This window comes from Nerophis ophidion, linkage group LG12 (assembly GCF_033978795.1).
Source record: "Nerophis ophidion isolate RoL-2023_Sa linkage group LG12, RoL_Noph_v1.0, whole genome shotgun sequence".
In the NCBI taxonomy this organism is placed as follows: domain Eukaryota; kingdom Metazoa; phylum Chordata; class Actinopteri; order Syngnathiformes; family Syngnathidae; genus Nerophis; species Nerophis ophidion.
Genome location: NC_084622.1, coordinates 50634296 through 50655764, shown reverse-complemented (window position 1 = coordinate 50655764; position 21469 = coordinate 50634296). Strand labels below are relative to the sequence as shown.

At 41.1% G+C, this 21469-nt stretch overlaps 2 protein-coding genes across 3 annotated transcripts in view; one reads left to right on the top strand and one right to left on the bottom strand.

Annotated features, from left to right (window-relative positions):
* Window positions 1–9397, bottom strand: part of LOC133563838 (carbonic anhydrase 12-like) — a 37528-nt gene extending 28131 nt beyond the window's left edge. The window contains exon 1 of one of the 2 annotated variants that reach the window (XM_061918102.1): window positions 9299–9397. In XM_061918102.1, the coding sequence (XP_061774086.1) occupies window positions 9299–9350 (52 nt within the window). In that variant the 5' untranslated portion in view covers window positions 9351–9397. The remainder of the gene's footprint in view (window positions 1–9298) is intronic. The other variant, XM_061918103.1, reaches the window with a different exon arrangement.
* On the top strand, window positions 2359–7376 carry LOC133563836 (BPTI/Kunitz domain-containing protein-like). The gene is made up of 6 exons (XM_061918099.1): window positions 2359–2452; window positions 3126–3317; window positions 5287–5463; window positions 5530–5574; window positions 5651–5729; window positions 5813–7376. Exons 1-6 carry the CDS (start codon window positions 2386–2388, stop codon window positions 5892–5894), a joined length of 642 nt encoding a protein of 213 aa, XP_061774083.1. The 5' UTR covers window positions 2359–2385; the 3' UTR covers window positions 5895–7376.
* Window positions 9398–21469: the final 12072 nt, after the last annotated feature.

The window sequence follows — 21469 nt, the reverse complement described above, 5'->3', positions numbered from 1 at the left end:
AGCTCTCGCTGGATCGGTTCGCAGCCGAGTGTGAAGCGACCGGAAAGAGAATCAGCACCTCCAAGTCCGAGTCCATGGTTCTCGCCCGGAAAAGGGTGGAATGCCGTCTCCGAGTTGGGGAGGAGACCCTGCGCCAAGTGGAGGAGTTCAAGTACCTAGGAGTCTTGTTCACAAGTGGGGGAAGAGTGGATCGTGAGATCGACAGGCGGATCGGTGCGGCGTCTTCAGTAATGCGGACGTTGTACCGATCCGTTGTGGTGAAGAGGGAGCTGAGCCGGAAGGCAAAGCTCTCAATTTACCGGTCGATCTACGTTCCCATCCTCACCTATGGTCATGAGCTTTGGGTCATGACCGAAAGGATAAGATCACGGGTACAAGCGGCCGAAATGAGTTTCCTCCGCCGTGTGGCGGGGCTCTCCCTTAGAGATAGGGTGAGAAGTTCTGCCATCAGGGAGGAACTCAAAGTAAAGCCGCTGCTCCTTCACATGGAGAGGAGCCAGATGAGGTGGTTCGGGCATCTGGTCAGGATGCCACCCGAACACCTCCCTAGGGAGGTGTTTAGGGCACGTCCAACCGGTAGGAGGCCACGGGGAAGACCCAGGACACGTTGGGAAGACTATGTCTCCCGGCTGGCCTGGGAACGCCTCGGGATCCCCCGGGAAGAGCTAGACGAAGTGGCTGGGGAGAGGGAAGTCTGGGTTTCCCTGCTTAGGCTGTTGCCCCCGCGACCCGACCTCGGATAAGCGGAAGATGATGGATGATGGATGGATAACTTTATTTTTTCAAATAAATGCACATCAACAATGAAATTGTACTTTTACCATGTATGCAATAATAATTGTTTTTAAAAACACTATAGAGATCCTAACACTTACACATAAATTTTTGAGCTCAATTACACCTGTCGTACAGAAATTATGTACGCATATTTAAAGGTCTATTTACTCCATGCTATTAAGGCTAGCTGTATGTATATATTACATCATTATGCCTTATTTGTAGGTATATTTGAGCTCATTCAATTTGCTTTACTTATGTCCTCTGTGTATTTAGTTTATTTTTCTATGTCTCATGACACATTATCTGTATGTAATATTGGCTGCATTGCTGATTGTTGTTTATGGACCATGTTGTTCCAGACTACAGCAAACGTTACCCAGCTTGCAAAGATTGCAATACATCTATTAGAAGACAGCCTACCATTTCCTTTAACTTGGACACACACTTCTATACCTTTCGCTATTCTAAGGCAGTCACCTCACCCTCTGAATCTTTTTTACTATTGTTTCCCAATGTTGTAAAAATGTGTAGAATAAATATTATATTTCAACATTTCTGTCAACGAAGATTTGCGTCAGATAGTACTTTAATATAGCTAATTTTGACGCTTTCATCATGTGTTGTCTTCATTATAACACTTATACAAGACTTTTAAAGTAATTTTGATAGTCGGCTAATATAGACAATTACATCATGTGTTGTCTTCATTAAAATACTTACAGTATTTGGACTTTTAAAGTAATTTTGATAGTAGAGTAATATAGCTAATATAGACAATTACATCATGTGTTGTCGTCAATACTATTCACTTATATAGGACGTTTATTTTTTTGTGACTCCAGACCGATTACTTTTTTGTATTTGTGGTCTTTCAACATTTTGGGTTGCCGACCCCTGTACTAGGGGTACGAAATTATCACAGTTCGATACGTACCTTGGTATTAAGGCCACGGTTCAGTTTGTTTTCGCTGCAGTAAAAGTAAAAATGTTTAGCTTTTGTGTTCAATGTTTTTTTTTTACATCTAACATGGAAATGCTGTTATCATATGCTGGCAGGCAGTTCTCCAATCAAGAAAATTCTCAAATAAAAAAGAAGAATATCATCCAAAATGTAGTCCACTTTTAGTCACATTACCCAAATGTGTACACCTTCACTTGAATTAGGTACTGAGTAGAAAATCCTAACAGAGCCGATGTGCGTTGGTTCTGTACAGCTGCGTTTGGTTTGGAACAAATGTGTGTATTTGTTACACCCTCACAGTACCTACTACTGTTTTTACTTGTTGATACTGTAAGTGCATTTTTCTATAGCACAACATTCAGTAGAAGTGTTCCATTTAATTCACTTGTTTTGTTTTAGTTCTAAATAAAAATACACACACACACAAAAAAAATGATATAACCTGCTGTGTATCTGAACCCACCCTTATAAATGACAGTTTTATCCTAACAATGATTAAGGATGCGGGTGTCTATTACTGTCATCAACGTTGGTTTCAGTTGAAGGGAATTGTGGGTCCAAAGATCAGTACTTACAGCCTGCTCTTGCTGTAATTTACAACTTTGGCTCAGTGGTCAAGAGACACCTCTGAGACAAGCTGGACGATGAAGCACCTACTAGTTTTTGCCATTGTCTTTGCAGTGTTCTACATTGGCCATTCGGCAATACCAGGTGGGTCCATGAATTTTCTAATCGAAGTGGAGCTATTTCCATTGATCCGTAACTATAAGAACTGTAGGTAATAAAAATGTGAAACTGCTTGGAGTTAGGGTTCATTAAATATTTGACAATGCTTGTGTTTTGATTTAATTTAAACTTGCGTCCATACTTGTGAGAGGACTTCAGTCCTTTTTAGTGCATGATGGCGCCCACGCCAAAACAATACAGTGCACTGAACTTATCAGTGTGTGGCTCTTCGGTTTCTTTGTATTTTCTTCAAGAGATTACATTTTTATTTTAAGTATGCTCTGACAGAATGAGGAGTCAAATGTGCTATTAAAACACAGTCTAAGGTCTTGAACATCAACTTGCTAGACTGGCGATTAAAACATTTAGCATTGGGTGACTTTTCATTTGAGTCTCGATTATATATATTTTAAAATAAAGGTTGATAGAAAAGAAAAACTATGAAATGCAGGAAGTAAAGAACAAAAACGTACCATAACTGGTGTTTTTTATTGGGGTTATAAAAAAAGGGAGTGGGTGATAAAGTTAGTCAAACATTTCTAGCCTGCATGGACGACATGACAATAATATGTAGTGGTTAGTCACGCTGTTATCACCAGTCCTGTGCAGCCAACACCATTTGGTGCCTAATATGAGATGTCTTTTCACCACCCTACAGACTTTTGTCAACTGGAGGAGGATGAAGGTGTCGGAAGCGGCTTCATCATTGCATTGCACTACAGTTTCACGGAAAACAGGTGCAATCCCTTCATATACAAAGGCTCAGAGGGCAATGCCAATCGTTTTCTAAGGGAACAAGACTGCATGAGGAACTGCTCGGCCAGTGTAGACAGATACTACCCCACAGACGGTAAGATAATTGCAATAGAATACCAACATTTGTATACACATCATTACCAGTCTCAACCTTAGGTACACAAAAGTATGTCCATATAGATATGAATGCTCAATGTTGATAGAGGTCTTAAAATAACTGTTCATTGTTGTGGTTTAATTCTAATTAATTTTAATATATTTATTTGGCTACATGAGAGGTAAACTGCTCACGCATTAAACAAAAACAATATGGTGGATAGTCGCTGCTATTCAGTTTAGACATGATGCCTCTATTTAGAGCACAACATAGCATGAAGACAATGGTCACACCATTTCAATGGAGATCTGCTTTGTAAATAAAGTATGATTTAAATGTGGTCAAATATATATACAGTACATGCCAAAAGTTTGGACACGCCTTCATCATTCAATGCGTTTTCTTTATTTTAATGACTATTTACATTGTACAATGTCACTGACGGCATCAAAACTATGAATAAACACGCGGAGTTATGTACTTGACAAAAAACGGTGAAATAACCTAAAATAAGGTTTTATATTGTAGTTTCTTCAAACTATCCACCCTTTGCTCTGATTACTGCTTTACATTGATTGATTGATTGAAACTTTTATTAGTAGATTGCACAGTACAGTACATATTTCATACAATTGACCACTAAATGGTAACACCCCAATAAGTTTTTCAATTTGTTTTAGTCGGGGTCCACGTTAATCAATTCATGCACACCCTTGGCATTCTCTCAATGAGCTTCACCTGCTCAGTGGCCTTGTGGTTAGAGTATCCGCCCTGAGATCGGTAGGGTGTGAGTTCAAACTGCCGAGTCATACCAAAGACTATAAAAATGGGACCCATTACCTTCTTGCTTGGCACTCAACATCAAGGGTTGGAATTGGGGGTTAAATCACCAAAATTATTCCTGGGTGTGGTCACCGCTGCTGCTCACTGTTCCCCTCACTTCCCAGAGTGTGAAAAAAGAGACGGGTCAAATGCAGAGGATAATTTAACCACACCGAGTGTGTGTGTGACAGTCATTGGTACTTTAACTTTAAGCACACCTGTAAAGTGAAAACCATTTCAGGGGACTAACTCTTGAAGCTCATGGATGGAATGCCAAGAGTGTGTAAAGCAGTAACCAGAGCAAAGGGTGGCTATTTTGAAGAAACTAGAATACAAAACATGCTTTCAGTTATTTCACCTTTTTTTAAGTACATAACTCCACGTGTTCATTCATAGTTTTGATGCCTTCAGTGACAATCTACAATGTAAATAGTCATGAAAATAAAGAAAACACATTTAATGAGAAGGTGTGTCCAAACTTTTGGCCTCTACTATATAATCAAAAAATAGCACAGCTATCCACTGATAAAGGTTGGAGTATTCTACCTAGATCAGGGGTCGGGAACCTTTTTGGCTAAGAGAGCCATACAAATCAAATATTTTAAAAAGTATTTCCGTGAGAGCCATATAATACTTTTTTTAAGACTGAATACAAATAAATGAGTGCATTTTTAAGTAAGACCAACATTTTTAGAGTATAATAAGTCTCTTATTCTTTTTAATAACATTGTTATTCTAAAGCAAACCAACAATAGATAACATACTTCTTACCATTAATGCGACTTCTTGAACAGGTACGTAGAAACCGGATGGATGGATTAAAAGGCATGAGAATGTTTTATATTTTGAACATTATTTTTGACACTGTGATTACCAGCGGAATTATTCATTACTTACCGTTAAGCAATGTCAGCTAAGATTTATCTGAGAGCCAGATGCAGTCATCAAAAGAGCCACATCTGGCTATAGAGCCATAGGTTCCCTACCCCTGACCTAGATCAAGGGTGATGGGTCAAATGCAGAGAATAATTTTGCCACACCTAGTGTGTGTGTGTGACAATCATTGGTACTTTAACTTTTTAGAGGAGACAAGTGAGCATCATTCATAGAAGACTGATTGAAAATTTGTTTTGTCCTCGTGCAGCTACGTCGATTTGTCTCTTGACGAAGAGTGGTGGTGGATGTAGCGGCCGATTTCTGAGATACTACTATGATTCTGTTCATGACAAATGCAAAAAATTCTTCTGGACCGGGTGCCATGGAAACGGAAATCGATTTTTTGACCATGACAGCTGCAATGCCACCTGTGCTGGTGTCCATGGTGAGTGCGTAGACTGCATTTGTGTTTCAGGCACCTGCTTTTATGAATGATGCGGCCTGTTTTCAGATGACCGTGAGGAAGAAGAGGAGGAAGAGCCAGACACCCCGATTGGTAAACAGAAACAGATTTAACTGAGTGTAACTAGGATGATTGGATTGACTAACTTGGTGGGCATCCTCTTCAACAGCAATCATCTGCGGGGTTTTGCTTGCTGTCATCATTATTTCCATCTTCACTACGGTCATCGTCCTGACTGTCCAGTCAAAGTAAGAGCATTCGAAAATTTGACAGGATTTGGAACAAAGTGAATGCTGACTAACATTTTCAAACATGTTACTGTGCTCCTTAGGAAGAAACAGAAGACCACAGCAAAAAGTAAAGATGGACAGCCGGATGCTCCTCTGAGGGGCCAGAGTCTAGAAATGGCATAACCCTTTACATCTGCTTTACCAAGTTGTTGTTTTTACCCTTAAGCCAATTTACATTTATTATACTTAAACAATTTGAACAGTTTTTTTTATACCATATTTTTTGGACTAAAAGGCGCACTTCAAATCCTTTAATTTGCTCAAAACTTGACAGTGCACCTTATAACCCGGTGCGCCTAATGTACGAAATCATTTTAGTTGTGCTTACCGACCTCAAAGCTATTTCGACTCAAGAAAACAGCACTAAAATTGTATATATTCCATTAAAAATTATACATCATTGCACACAACGCTCAAAAATCCATAAAAATGTTTTAGTACGACTTTGGTAAGCTATGAAGTCGTACCGCTTGATGGATTGTACTGTGCTTCAACATAAAAGTGTTCTTATGGTGTGTGTATAAGGTAAGACATATCTGGCGTTTTGTTTTGCAGTCCTATGCAAAAGCAACTTTTCTGACCTTCTGGTACCTGCTGACCGGCATTTGGGATCTGCGTAAGTCCTGTTTTGCGCGCGTCTGCCTTTGCAGTCAATGTTGACACCGTAGTCAATAAGCATCTTTTTTTTCCTCTATCTTCTTGTTATGGGACATTCATCCTCAGCTGTTGCCATTTCTAATATAAAGTAGTGTAAAGTTCTTACTTATGTCTGTCCGTAAACTCGCCATGAAAGCGCTAAAACATACCGGTGTAGTGAGTTTTATTATTCACCTAAGGAACTTTAGTTATTAGAGAGTTCCGACGGACGTTTTTTTACGGGACACATTGTTGTTGCACTAGTGAGTCACGGATGAGGAGATGCTGCTCCGTTATTGATTCAAGTAAAGTCTGAATGTCATTAAAACAGTTAGCTCCATCTTTTGACACTTCTTCAACTCCCGTCCTTGCACGCTACACCACTACAACAAAGATGACGGAGAGAAGGCGCTGCTGAAGGTGAGCCACGTAAATAAGACCGCCTACAAAACGGTGCATCCTGAAGCGTCTGTCAGAAAGCGGCTTGAAAATTACCTGTAAAACATAATCCATGCAACATTTTGACCAAAGAACCACCATTACATGTTATGTAGACCACAAGGAAGTGTTTTCAATTTACAAAAAAAGAAAATAATAATATGACCTTTTTAATGCGCCTTATAATCTGGTGCACCTTTTGTATGAAAATAGACCTGAGCAGACCCACTCATCGGCAGTGTGCCTTATAACCTGCTGCACCCTATGATCCGGAAAATACGGTACATTAGTATAAAAGTCATCAAAATCTTTTAACATGGGTTTTGGGAGCTCGTGGGTTAGAGGTATGCTTTTGCATTAATCTAATAGACAGGCCATGTAAAATTGAATGTATCCAATTTTAATGAAATAACATGTACATGCAGTCTGTGAACTCTGAATTAGTGTGTGTGCAGTAATACACATTTTTATGCACACGTTTTTTATTTTTAGATTTTTTTTTCTTTGGGGGCGGTGCTGGTGGAAAAATATGCTTGTGAATAAATATTAAAATGTGGCAACTTGTCATCTTTTTTTTAAACACTTTATCAATTTTCGCAGTATCCATCCATCCATCCATCTTCATCCGCTTATCCGATGTCGGGTCGCGGGGGCAACAGCCTAAGCAGGGAAACCCAGACTTCCCTTTCCCCAGCCACTTCGTCTAGCTCTTCTCGGGGGATCCCGAGGCGTTCCCAGGCCAGCCGGGAGACATAGTCTTCCCAACGTGTCCTGGGTCTTCCCCGTGGCCCCGTTGGACGTGCCCTAAACACCTCCCTAGGGAGGCGTTCGGGAGGCATCCTGACCAGATGCCCGAACCACCTCATCTGGCTCCTCTTGATGTGGAGGAGCAGCGGCTTTACTTTGAGTTCCTCCCGGATGGCAGAGCTTCTCACCCTATCTCTAAGGGAGAGCCCCGCCGCACGGCGGAGGAAACTCATTTCAGCCACTTGTACCCGTGATCTTATCCTTTCGGTCATGACCCAAAGCTCATGACCATAGGTGAGGATGGGAACGTAGATCGACCGGTAAATTGAGAGCTTTGCCTTCCGGCTCAGCTCCTTCTTCACCACAACAGATCGGTACAACGTCCGCATTACTGAAGACGCCGCACCGATCCGCCTGTCGATCTCACGATCCACTCTTCCCCCACTCGTGAACAAGACTCCTAGGTACTTGAACTCCTCCACTTGGGGCAGGGTTTCCTCCCCAACCCGGAGACGGCATTCCACCCTTTTCCGGGCGAGAACCATGGACTCGGACTTGGAGGTGCTGATTCTCATTCCGGTCGCTTCACACTCGGCTGCAAACCCATCCAGTTAGAGCTGAAGATTTTCGCAGTGGCAACATGTTTTTACAAGTCGATTTTAGTATAACAAAAGGCACCCCTCTCCTGACTCTACAACTGTTGTCAAATTGGCATGTGCATGTTGAGATATAAACAATCAAAATGATATTGATAATGCACATTATATAGGATTTTCATTTCAACAGTTTAGTGATCAATGAAAGTAGGATTTTACTGGGATGAATGGGATTTATAAAACTTAAAAAATATTGTACAGAGGCAACAATGTATAATAAAAACACAAGTGTCACATTCTTAATGTATTGTTAACTACAGGCACATTGAATATGCATATAGTTAGTGTATAGTTAATATGTGCACATTGAAGACATTCAAAAGCGGTGCTTCTCAATTATTTTTTGTTATGCCCCCAACACCAATAAATAGCATCAAAACTGTTAGTACACCTCTGCATAATTTTGTCCTTAACATTAAAGAAAACAAAACAAAAAAATAAATGTAGATAGCTAAGAACAAAGAATAACTTTACTAACATTGTTTTTACGCTGTAACAGAAAAGATGCAAAGTGCATTCATGAGTCTAAAATTAAAATATATACATATACATTCATATATACATATACATATATATATATATATATATATATATATACAGTATATATATGTGTATATTTTAATTTTAGACACATGAATGCACTTTGCATCATATATATATATATATATATATATATATATATATATATATATGTATATATATATATATATATATATTTTTTTTTTTTTAAACTATGACCAAATTATTGGGCCATCGAACATTTGTGTTACAGTGTTGGTCAAGGGGGGGTGACCCCCCGGATGTAGAGACGGGAGACAAAGTGGAATTACAAAAAATGAAAAATATAATTAGTCAAAAGGGATAACTAAGGGCAGATGCGTACACTATGTAACATGGAGAAAATAGGTTCCTCAGTGGTCGGCTGGAGAAAAGACCAGGGCGCACTGAGCAGGGCAAAAGTCCAACAAAAGAACCCTCTTTACCTCAGGGAGGCTCGGAAACAAACACAAAAGAGGTTTGGGAATTCAGGACTAAGGAGCGACAACGTACCAGGTCTGGTGAGGTGAAGCAGGCGCATGCACAAGAGAGTTTCAGGAGACATTAACTGGCAAAGCCAAGCTGTCAGTGACGAGCCTAAATAATGGCGGGCTAATTCCGAGCAGGTGTGCCTCAAGGTCCGCCCCTCGCCGAGGATGAATGACTGAATACACAGGTGCAGACATAAAGGGAAGGCAGTATAAAGATAAAACAACAATTTGATACTGAAAATTTTAATTAAATGAATAACAAATATGAATTTATCATCAACAATAACTCAGGATCCCAATACACAAAACACTTGAACCTACAATGAAAATGAATAAAACAATTTATGCTGATTTATATATTTTTCTTATCAAAATGAGGAAGTCATCATTACTGGCTACAATGAACACATGTTCCATCCATTTTCTACCGCTTATTCCCTTTCGGGGTCGCGGGGGGCGCTGGCGCCTATCTCAGCTACAATTGGGCAGAAGGCGGGGTACACCCTGGACAAGTCGCCACCTCATCGCAGGGCCAACACAGATAGACAGACAACATTCACACTCACATTCACACACTAGGGACCATTTAGTGTTGCCAATCAACCTATCCCCAGGTGCATGTCTTTGGAAGAGGGAGGGGCCTATCCCCAGGTGCATGTCTTTGGAGGTGGGAGGGGCCTATCCCCAGGTGCATGTCTTTGGAGGTGGGAGGAAGCCGGAGTACCCGGAGGGAACCCACGCATTCACGGGGAGAACATGCAAACTCCACACAGAAAGATCCCGAGCCTGGATTTGAACCCAGGACTGCAGGACCTTCGTATTGTGAGGCAGACGCACTAACACCTCTGCCACCGTGAAGCACATGTTGTAGTGCACATCTTTTCAAAGCGGGATTAGAACCATGATACAGATAAAGCATGTTCCACGGACTCACGCGGTCCAATTCGGTGATAGGCACTCAACAATTGTTAATTAAACATCACCGGTGGATGTCATGGAGATTCACTGAAATGCTTTAAATGAGGGCCGTATGGTGGAACGGGGGTTAGTGCTGGTGCCTCACAATAAGGTCCTGGGTTCGATCCCTGGCCTTTCTATGTAGAGTTTGCGTGTTCTGCTGTGACTGCGGGGTACTCTGGCTTCCTCACACCTCTAAAGACATGCACCTGAATGTGAATGTTGTCTGTCTACGATAAGGTGGTGACTTTTCCAGGGCGTAGGCCGCATTCCGCCCGAATGCAGTTGGATGTATGCTTTGAATAAGCAACATTATGTCAGAGTTAGTTTGTGACGAACACCAAGATGCAGAGAAGGAGGCAGGCATCCTGCAGGTAAACATGATTTAATAAAACACTAAGACAACAACCGAACAAAAGGGTACAAACAAAAAGCGCGCACGAGGCAGATAACAAACTTGGCTATGAACAAACAAAACGGGAAGCAGGGAACAAAAGACAGTAAGCTACAAACAGCTACCGAATATAGCTTACCGCAACGCTGCATTGAATCGACAATACAGAAGTGACATCGACAATAATCCAGCACTGACTGGATGGGAAGACAGGTCTAAATAGGAACGGGCTGATTGACACCAGGTGTGGCCAAGTGCCAATCAGCCGCAACTGAGGGGACACAGCACTCAGGGAGAAAGACAGGAAACGGACAAAATAAGAGCACTGACAGGAACCAAATACAGGAAATACTACACACACACAGGAAAAACTAAAACACAAACAAACTGTCAGGGGCAAGCCTGACACATTACATGGTGCTGTTTTGGTTTTGACCGTTTTGTGGTTCTTGATTCACTATGATCAAAGTACTACATATTTTTTTTTTGCAGGTACATGTTTGTTATTGGAATTGTCATCAATATATGGACACGCTGATGAGGCTCGTGCTACTCCAAGTTTATTGTTAAGCCTGAATCATTTGGAACTCCTGTTTAATTAAATCAGAGCATCAGGTATGGTTGATTATCTTTAATTATAATACATTTTGAAAACAATTGATGTCTATAATGCTACTTATTGGGTGTAATTCTGTATTGTGTACCTGTTTTCCATTGTACGCCAGTTCCAGGCCATCTTCTGCCGTCTGATGGTTCACCGAGTGAGACAGGTGCAAAGCAGGATCTGGCCAAATTTATGAAAGCTGTCCTGTGATGTGAGTCGTTTGAGTTTAGTTTGAGATACTGTACTGTCATCCTATGTGTTATAAAGCAAGGAAAGCGCATGTGAAGTGAATTATATTTATATAGCGCTTTTCTCTCGTGACTCAAAGCGCTTTACATAGTGAAACCCAATATCGAAGTTACATTTAAACCAGTGTGGGTGGCACAGAGAGCAGGTGGGTAAAGTGTTTTGCCCAAGGACACAACGGCTTTGACTAGGCTGGCTGAATTGTAGATCAAACCTGGAACCCTCAAGTTGCTGGCACGGCCACTCTACCAACCTAGCTATACCACCACTGTGTTACTGTGTGCTTTAAAAACGGTCTCGTTTAATGTTTTATTCACAAGTCAAGATTAAATCTTTGAAATGTTGTGGGTCAGAATTTGAAATTTGTCAAAATACTGTTTTTTTTCCAATTTGGAGCAAATGCTACCTCACAGAAAACCATTTCAGATCTACTTGAACCTGTTCAGGTGATGCATGGTACATTATGTGTGCAGTTAAAAAAAACTAAAAAAAACTTTGGTGTGGGTACCTGGGAATAAGAAGTTTTTTTGTTTTGTTAAAACAAATGTTCAGGATTTACACTGACACAAAACTAAAAAAAAAAAGTGGAAATTGAGGAGTTTGGTGTGTGTTATGTCTATAAAAATGTCTTCTGAAAGTGAGTTGTTATTGTGTTCGAATACATTTGCTTGTGTCTCACAACCACACTAAACTGACTGTATTAAATATTGTTGTTATAATTTTCAAACAATACATAGATAAATAAATAAAAGATAATGATCAGTGATGTCAGTTTGAGGTTTCACTAATTTGCTGCGATGAGGTGGCGATTTGTCCAGGGTGTACCCCGCCTAGTACAAACCTCGTCATGTCCGTTGTGTCCTTGAGCAAGACACTTCACCCTTGCTCCTGATGGGCGCTGGTTAGCGCCTTGCATGGCAGCTCCCTCCATCAGTGTGTGAATGTGTGTGTGAATGGGTGAATGTGGAAGTAGTGTCAAAACGCTTTGAGTACCTTGAAAGTAGAAAAGCGCTATACAAGTACAACCCATTTACCAATTTTAACATGTATATATTACATATATTGTATATATTATATACAAATATAATATGATATAATAATATAATTGATCAGTATATATTATATACTGTATATCCATCCATCCATTTTCTACCGCTTATTCCCTTTGGGATCGCTGGTGCCTATCTCAGCTACAATCGGGTGGAAGGCGGCGTACACCCTGGACAAGTCGCCACCTCATCGCAGGGCTATACTGTATATCCATCCATCCATTTCCTACCGCTTATTCCCTTTTGGGGTCGCGGGGGGCGCTGGCGCCTATCTCAGCTAAAATCGGGCAGAAGGCGGCGTACACCCTGGACAAGTCGCCACCTCATCCCAGGGCTATACTGTATATCCACCCATCCATCCATTTTCCTATCGCATATTCCCCTTTGGGGTCGCGGGGGGCGCTGGTGCCTATCTCCGCTACAATCGGGCGGAAGGCGGTGTACACCCTGGACAAGTCGGCACCTCATCGCAGGGCTATACTTAATACATAATATGTAAATATTACATATATGTTATATTTTATATCGCTACTATTGTACATTTTTAGTCTACTTAATGACTGCATTATCCTTTCCATCCTTTGAAACTGAGCTTCTTTTTGTAACAATTTCTCTTGTGGATCAATAAAGTTTGTCTAAGTCTAAGCCTAAAGTGGACCTCACTTAGTCAGTCAGTTTAGGAAATTGGTTTAAAATACATTAAAATCTATCTCAAATCGACTCAGTGTAATAAATTGTATTTCCTGACAAAAGCTTGGCGCAAAGCAAGGTCACTTCAGAAAAGTGTTGCCGACTCTGTCCTCTACTGTTGGAATTTAGAACTACACGCAGTGGCTGTGAAATTCAACCATCCATCCATCCATTTCCTACCGCTTATTCCCTTTCGGGGTCGCGGGGGGCGCTGGCGCTTATCTCAGCTACAATCGGGCGGAAGGCAGGGTACACCCTGGACAAGTCGCCACCTCATCGCAGGGCCAACACAGATAGACCATAAACGTCATATTAATAGACACCGCATTTACTGCAGGAGCGCAGGAAATTTGGCAGCCATCTTGAAAGTCGTATTTCAGCAGCAGAAATAACGAGGAAAACACAAGATGCCAAATTATTGTTCGGCATACTCTTGCTCGAATCGACGGACCGTGAAAAACAGGTCACAATGTATTACTTTTCACAGGTATGAGCGAACATTACTTTTGGTTGTATTTTGTGAATCGAATATTTTTGTTCTGTATTCATTGCCCACCAACTAAATTGTTGCCAGCTAGCTATATGCTAAAATAAAAATCAGTTTATATTAAAGGCCTACTGAAAGCCACTACTAGCGACCACGCAGTCTGATGGTTTATATATCAATGATGAAATATTAACATTGCAACACATGCCAATACGGCCTTTTTAGTTTACTAAATTACAATTTTAAATTTCCCATGAGTTTCTTTTTTTTTTTTGAAAGGTTTATTTATAAATTTCAACAATTACAAACAGTAAGTCAAACAACAATATAAAACATTATAAAACATTATGAAAAGAGTACAAAACAGGGCCAGGGGGTTGTAAGTTCAAAATAATACAAATAGAATACAAATATATATATATAATTATAATAAACAAAATGCAAAGCCGTAGGCTTATTCAGATTCATCAAACAACTTAAATTTGGAACACAGCATCATCGTTTTCACAGCTTTTTTGTTGTTAGAGGTAGAGAGCGTTTTAATGTAAAGTTCCAGATCTTTTTTAAAGGCACAAAAGATAGGACAGGTATTAAGAAACTTACATTTATGAATATAAAACTTAGCCAATAAAATAATGAGGTTGCAAAGGTAGAATTCCTTTTAAAATTTTTGTTCATACAGTGTAAAACCAAAAATCCCATCTTTAAAGTAAAGCACAAATGTGTCATAAATATTGTCCAGGATGAAGCGACTGATGCCCTGCCATAGTGAATTTCCCGTGAGTTTCGTCTTGAAAACGTCGTGTAATGATGACGTGTACGCAAGACGTCACGGGTTTTAAGGAAATACAAACGCTGCACACACACACACAGCTAAAAGTCGTATGCTGTAATGGCATAATTACTCAGTATTTTGGAGATCTGTGTTGCTGAATCTTTTGAAATTTGTTCAATTAAAATTGGAGAAGTCACAGTAGAAAGATGGAGTAGGGAAGCTTTAGCCTTTAGCCACACAAACACACGGTGATTCCTTGTTTAAAGTTCCCGGTGGTGAAACTTTCCAATGGATCAGAGCGCGGTCAAGCCAACATGGATCCCTACCAAATGTCAACCAGCAGGTTTCGGTGATAAAATTGTGATCAAAAAGTCAGTTTTTACCGGAGAAAAGCTGAGCTTGTGTCATCCATAGCTGCCGTCGACTCCCCTGAGACACTGCGCGTCAAAACACCCGTGGAGACACCCTTCCAACTATCAGGTACTATTTAACTAACTAAAACACTAGCAACACAATAGAAATATAAGGGATGTCCCAGAATTAACCTTGTAAATGTCTCTAAAAACATTGGAATCTGTCCCAATGCAATCGCGTTTTTCTTTTTTTAAATCTTTTTTTTTTCCTATTCCGTCACTATCAATATCCTCAAACACAAATCTTTCACCCTCGCTCAAATTAATGGGGAAATTGTTGTTTTCTCGGTCCTAATAGCACTTTTTGTTGGAGGCTCCCTTTAAAAATAATGTGAATATGTGAGGGGCCCCCACACGTGTGACGTCATCATCTGCGACTTCCGGTAGAGGCAGGGCTTTTCTCTTAACACCAACAGTTGCGAAATTTATCGTGGATGTTCTCTACTAAATCCTTTCAGCAAAAATATGGCAATATCGCGAAGTGATCAAGTATGACACATAGAATGGACCTGCTATTCCCGTTTAAATAAGAAAAAATCATTTCAGTAGGCCTTTAAGAAAGTTATGATGGATTAAAGGCGGTGACACTTCATTACATCCGTCAGCAGATGGAGATGTTGCCCCTTTCAAGATGGCGGCCCCACGTCTCGTCAGCGCCAATAGGCAGTAGCGTCGATGCAGCGTCTATGTATGACGTCTATGCAATACGACTAAAAAAAAGAAAAAAGTGTCAACTTCCGTACACGTCACTTCCTCATGTTTCTATGCGTGCGGGGCGACAGCTTTTGGTTTGGTATTTATCAACTACCTTCACAATTTGACCATACGTACAACATGTCTAGGTGTAAAAAACATTGCGGGTGTTTCACCTGACCAAGCTCTCCAATCGATTGTTGTGGGAAAACAACGTATTTTGACGTTTGGGCGCGAAAAAGACGGAAACGTGCGACCATAAATAGAAGCATTTGACCGGTGGAGGCTAGCTAACTTGAGCTAGCAGTTTATGTTAATTGGCTAAGTATTGTTAGCTGGTGTTTTCTTTGTAGCCGGGCAGTTCACTTTATCGCGTTCTCCTCGGCGAGTTAAACAACATGGAATGTCCTCATTTGAGCTCAAATGTGAGTTCCGTTGGAGACTTGTTTCGGCTGCCTAACGGTGCTCCTTCCTCTTGGTGCTGCAGCGGTGAGTGACAGGAAAATGAGGTCATTTTTTTAAGGCAGTAACTGTTAACATATAAAACAACATAGTAGCAACATGTTTAACTGTAGACTGCACACCTTTCAAGACTAACTAGAGCTTGTTGATCTTGTCTAGTTTGCAGATCTAATAAAAGTCCATGGCTCTGCCTCTCCTGCTTGATGGTCCACTGTGGACGGTAAGGTTATGTTAGGCTACCTAAATAAATGGGTTGTACTTTTATAGCGCTTTTCTACCTTCAAGGTACTCAAAGCGCTTTGACACTACTTCCACATTTACCCATTCACACACACATTCACACACTGATGGAGGGAGCTGCCATGCAAGGCGCTAACCAGCACCCATCAGGAGCAAGGGTGAAGTGTCTTGCTCAGGACACAACGGACATGACGAGGTTGGTACTAGGTGGGGATTGAACCAGGGACGCTCGGGTTGCGCACAGCCACTCTACCACTGCGCCGCGCCGTCCCTCTATCATGTTTATTAGCAGTTTCCTAGACAGACGCAATCTAAGCGTGGCATCATTAAATCTGCCCTTATATATGAAATATTTGGTTGTTTGGATCTAGGGCAGGGCGATATTGCCTTTTATTAATATCGCAAAATTTTTAGGCCATATCGCCAATTACGATATTTTGCCTTGGCCTTGAATGAACACTTGATGCATATAATCACAGCAGTACGATGATTCTATGTGTCTACATTAGGGCTGGGCGATATATCCATCCATCCATCCATCTTCTTCCGCTTATCCGAGGTCGGGTCGCGGGGGCAGCAGCCTAAGCAGGGAAGCCCAGACTTCCCTCTCCCCAGCCACTTCGTCTAGCTCTTCCCGGGGGATCCTGAGGCGTTCCCAGGCCAGCCGGGAGACATAGTCTTCCCAACGTGTCCTGGGTCTTCCCTGTGGCCTCCTATCGGTTGGACGTGCCCTAAACACCTCCCTCGGGAGGCGTTCGGGTGACATCCTGACCAGATGCCCGAACCACCTCATCTGGCTCCTCGATGTGGAGGAGCAGCGGCTTTACTTTCGTTCCTCATTTCGGCCGCTTGTACCCGTGATCTTATCCTTTCGGTCATGACCCAAAGCTCATGACCATAGGTGAGGATGGGAACGTAGATCGACCGGTAAATTGAGAGCTTTGCCTTCCGGCTCAGCTCCTTCTTCACCACAACAGATCGGTACAACGTCCGCATTACTGAAGACGCCGCACCGATCCGCCTGTCGATCTCACGATCCACTCTTCCCCCACTCGTGAAAAAGACTCCTAGGTACTTGAACTCCTCCACTTGGGGCGATATATCGATATATACAATATATCGCAGGTTTGTCTCTGTGCGATATAGAAAATGACTATAATCATAATATTCGATTACCGTATTTTTCGGACTATAAGTTGCAGTTGTTTTTATTTATTTATTTATTTTTTATAGTTTGGCCAAGTCTCACACCCGGCCAAACTCAAAAAAAAAACTGCAACTTATAGTCCGAAAATGACTGTATATGTTCTCACACTGTTGCTTTAAGCTGCGTGCATTACATTGCTAGCGTGTCTGACTCATTCTCGTCTGTCCTTCTCACAGAGACGTAAAATAAGCCCGCCTTCTTACATATGTCACATACTGTCGCGCATGTAGCGTCACACGCTCTCGCCGAGAGCTAACGTTAGCTGAGCCAGGTCGAGTTGCATTTAGCTGCGTGCATCACACAACAGGTGTTTCTCAGTCCTCCTCGTCTCTCATTCAGACAGATACGGAAAACAAGCCCGCCTTCTTACATACGTCACATACTTTCGCAAGTTTTTAGTCACAGCTCTCGCTGATCAGAGAGATAGCAGCATGGCTATAGTTAGCTGAAGCAGGTCGAGCGAGCGGAGCTACAAGAGAGAGATGGTGCGAAACTTATCACAAATGGAGGAAGAACAATAAATGCCCAACATAAAGAGCAGGGAGTCCATCATCTGGCGGTTGTTTGGCTCCAAGTGGGAAGATATTCAGCAGACAACAGCAATATGCTGTTCAATGTATATACTATGATGATTAACCTGTGTGAAGACTGTATTATGCTGATAGTATATATTTGTATCATGAATTGATTAACGTGGACCCCGACCTAAACAAGTTGAAAAACTTATTCGGGTGTTACCATTTAGTGGTCAATTGTACGGAATATGTACTGTACTGTGCAATCTACTAATAAAAGTATCAATCTATCAATGCAAAGTATGCAGCAGAAGTTTTACTACAAAAAGGTAGCAACACTATTAATTTGTTCTTTCATTTAAAAAATCACCCGTGAGAGAATAAAGAGTTTTTAATGAATACAGTTTTGGTCAATTGACTTAGTTGTGATTTCCCTCTGCATGAAAGTTTAAAATGAGCATATATTAATGCAGTATGAAGAAGAATGTTTGAATGTAGACACATAGAATCATCATACTGCTGTGATTATATGCCCCAAGTGTTCATTCAAGGCTAAGGGAAAATATCGTAGTATATATCGTATATCGCAATATGGCATAAAAATATCACGATATTAATAAAAGCCAGTATCGCCCAGCCCTAGTCTACATTAAAACATTCTTCTTCATACTGCATTAATATATGCTACTTTTAAACTTTCATGCAGAGAGGGAAATCACAACTAAGTCAATTGACCAAAAGTGTATTTATTAAAGTTTTTAAGCAATGGCACAAACATTCAAGTCATTTCCAAAACATAAATTGCAAGATTGTCAGAGACATATTAATTGTAAAAAAAAAAAACAAGCTGCATAATAGGAAATCAAACAGTATTCTTCCTTCATTATGTGATATGTTACTAATGTTATGAAATTCTCTAGCGAGTGACTTTACAAATGATGCTACATATTAGCAGTAATGCTACTTTTTATAACAACACTTTTCTCCCACACTTGTCAAATTACGGTTGTCTGTTCGACATATTCCTACTTGAAGCCGAACCATCGCCAGATGATGGAAACCCTGCTGTTTTTATTGGGAATTAAGTCTTCCTTCATTTGTTACCAGATCCGCACCATCTTTCTCTTGTACGGCTACGTTAGCAGCTAACGTTAGCCACACCGCTAGCGCTCTGCTGGGCGAGGGCGTGTATGTGACGTGTGACGTGACAGTTTGTGACGTATGTAAGAACGTGCGCCTGCTTGTCTGTAAGAAGGAGTCACACGAAAGCGCGAGGAGAGCCTGAAGTGTACGCCCGCAGCTAAAAGTCCTGCGTGAAAACGTATACTCGAATATTACGATATAGTCAATTTCTATATCGCACAGAGACAAACCCGTGATATATCGTATATAACGATATAACGCCCAGCCCTATTTGGATCCATCCATTCACCCATTCCATTTCTTTAAAAACTGTCATAATTTGGGTCATTGTTGAGTAAAAGCATACCCCAGTTGACTTTGGGAGAGGCTTGATCCACAAGGCATATACAGTACATATAACTTGTCCAGGGTATACCCTGCCTACCGCCCATGTGCATTTGAGATAGGCTTCACCACCTCCCGTCACCCCGTAAGGGACAAGCGGTAGAAAAATGTATGGAGTTTTCAAGAACATGCATGCCAGAGTATCCGCAGAAAAAAGACACCATCAGGGAGAACATCCAAATTCCACCCAGATGTTCTAGTGGATGTTGATTATTTGATACAGTCTAATTTATACACCAAAAGATACATTCATCGCTCGTTTATCACGGTTAAAAGAGAAATGACTGCGATAAATAGGTTAATTATTAATAAATAAGTAGGATTATTATTAATAAATCTAATATTTTCACAGTTGTCTCTGTATCGACATGTATTTCAATACTTTTCAAAATAAAGGCAACCACAAAAAAGTGAGAGAAGAGCCTGTCTACAACAAGTTTGGGATGCCATCATTGTTGCTATTTTTTATCTATCACAACACTTGTATGCCTAATTAATAATCACTACACTCAACAAAAAAGGAAGGCATGATTTCTGCGTTCACGTGACCGTGTCATATAACTGGACAATAAAACGGAATGCGCTGATAAACAGAAAAAATAATAACGGGGGAATAGTCATAAATGTAAGTGAAATGTTGTAATTGTGAGGAGAAGAAACATTTATTTGGGAAAATAATGTGTTCGGTTGCACTTGTTTATCCCCGACACACTGAACCGCTGCCACCTCATCATGATAAACAATATGAATGTCAATACGGTCATTTTCTTTACAGACTCATAATTCGGGTCATTGGTGAGCAAAAGCATACCCCAGTTGACTTTGGGAGAGGCTTGGTCCACACGGCATATACAGTACATATGATTTGTCCAGGGTATACCCTGTCTTCCGCCTGTGTGCAGCTGAGATAGGCTCCAGCACCCCCCGCAACCCCATAAGGGAAAAGCGGTAGAAGATGGATGGATGGAGGGACAACGCACCATTCACATTTTTTTCAAGAACTTGCTTGCCAGAGTATCTGGAGATTCCAAACAGACTGATACATTTCAACTGTTTTTTGCCAAAAGGGAGATGATTATAGCTGACAACCAATGAAAACCCTAAATTCAACATCTCAGAAAATTAGAATATGGTGAAAAGGTCAGATATTGAATACACCTGGTGCCACACTCTAATTAGCTAACTAATTCAAAACACCTGGAAAACCCTTTAAATGGTCTCTCGTTTTGATTCTGTATGACACACAATCATGGGGAAGACTGCTGACTTGACAACTGTCCAAAATATGACCATTGATACTTTAAAGAAGGAGGGCAAGACACAAAAGGTCATTGCCAAAGAGGTTGGATGTTGCCAGAGCTCTGTGTCCAAGCACATTAACAGAGAGGCGAAGGGAAGACAAAGATGTGGTAGAAAAAAGTGTACAAGCAAGAGGGATAACCGCGCCCTGGAGAGGATTGTCAAACGAAACCGATTAAAAAATGTGCTTCGAGTCAGTGCTTCAAGAACCACCACGCACCGACGTATGCAAGATATGGGCTTCAGCTGTCGCATTCCTTGTGTAAAGCCACTCTTGAAAAAGAGACAACGTCAAAAGCGTCTCGCTTGGGCTCAAGACAAAAAGGACTGGACTGCTGCTGAGTGGTCCAAAGTTATATTTTCAGATGAAAGTAAATTTTGTATCTCCTTTGGAAATCAAGGTCCCAGAGTCTGGAGGAAGACAGGAGAGGCACAGAATCCACGTTGCCTGAAGTCCAGTGTCAAATTTCCACAATCGGTACTGCTCTGGGGTGCCATGTTATCTGCTGGTGTTGGTCCACTGTGTTTCCTGAGGTCTAGGGTCAATGCAGCAGTCTACCAGGAAGTTTTAGAACACTTTATGCTGCCTGCCGCGGACCAATTTTATGGAGGTGAAGATTTCATTTTCCAACATG

What these genes read in the sequence shown, in the direction of transcription:
- LOC133563836 (XM_061918099.1), top strand. Translation starts at nt 2,386, where the DNA reads ATGAAGCACCTACTAGTTTTTGCCATTGTCTTTGCAGTGTTCTACATT. An exon ending in TGGCCATTCGGCAATACCAG is followed by an intron (nt 2,453 to 3,125) that starts GTGGGTCCATGA and finishes ACCACCCTACAG; the next exon opens with ACTTTTGTCAACTGGAGGAG. An exon ending in CAGATACTACCCCACAGACG is followed by an intron (nt 3,318 to 5,286) that starts GTAAGATAATTG and finishes GTCCTCGTGCAG; the next exon opens with CTACGTCGATTTGTCTCTTG.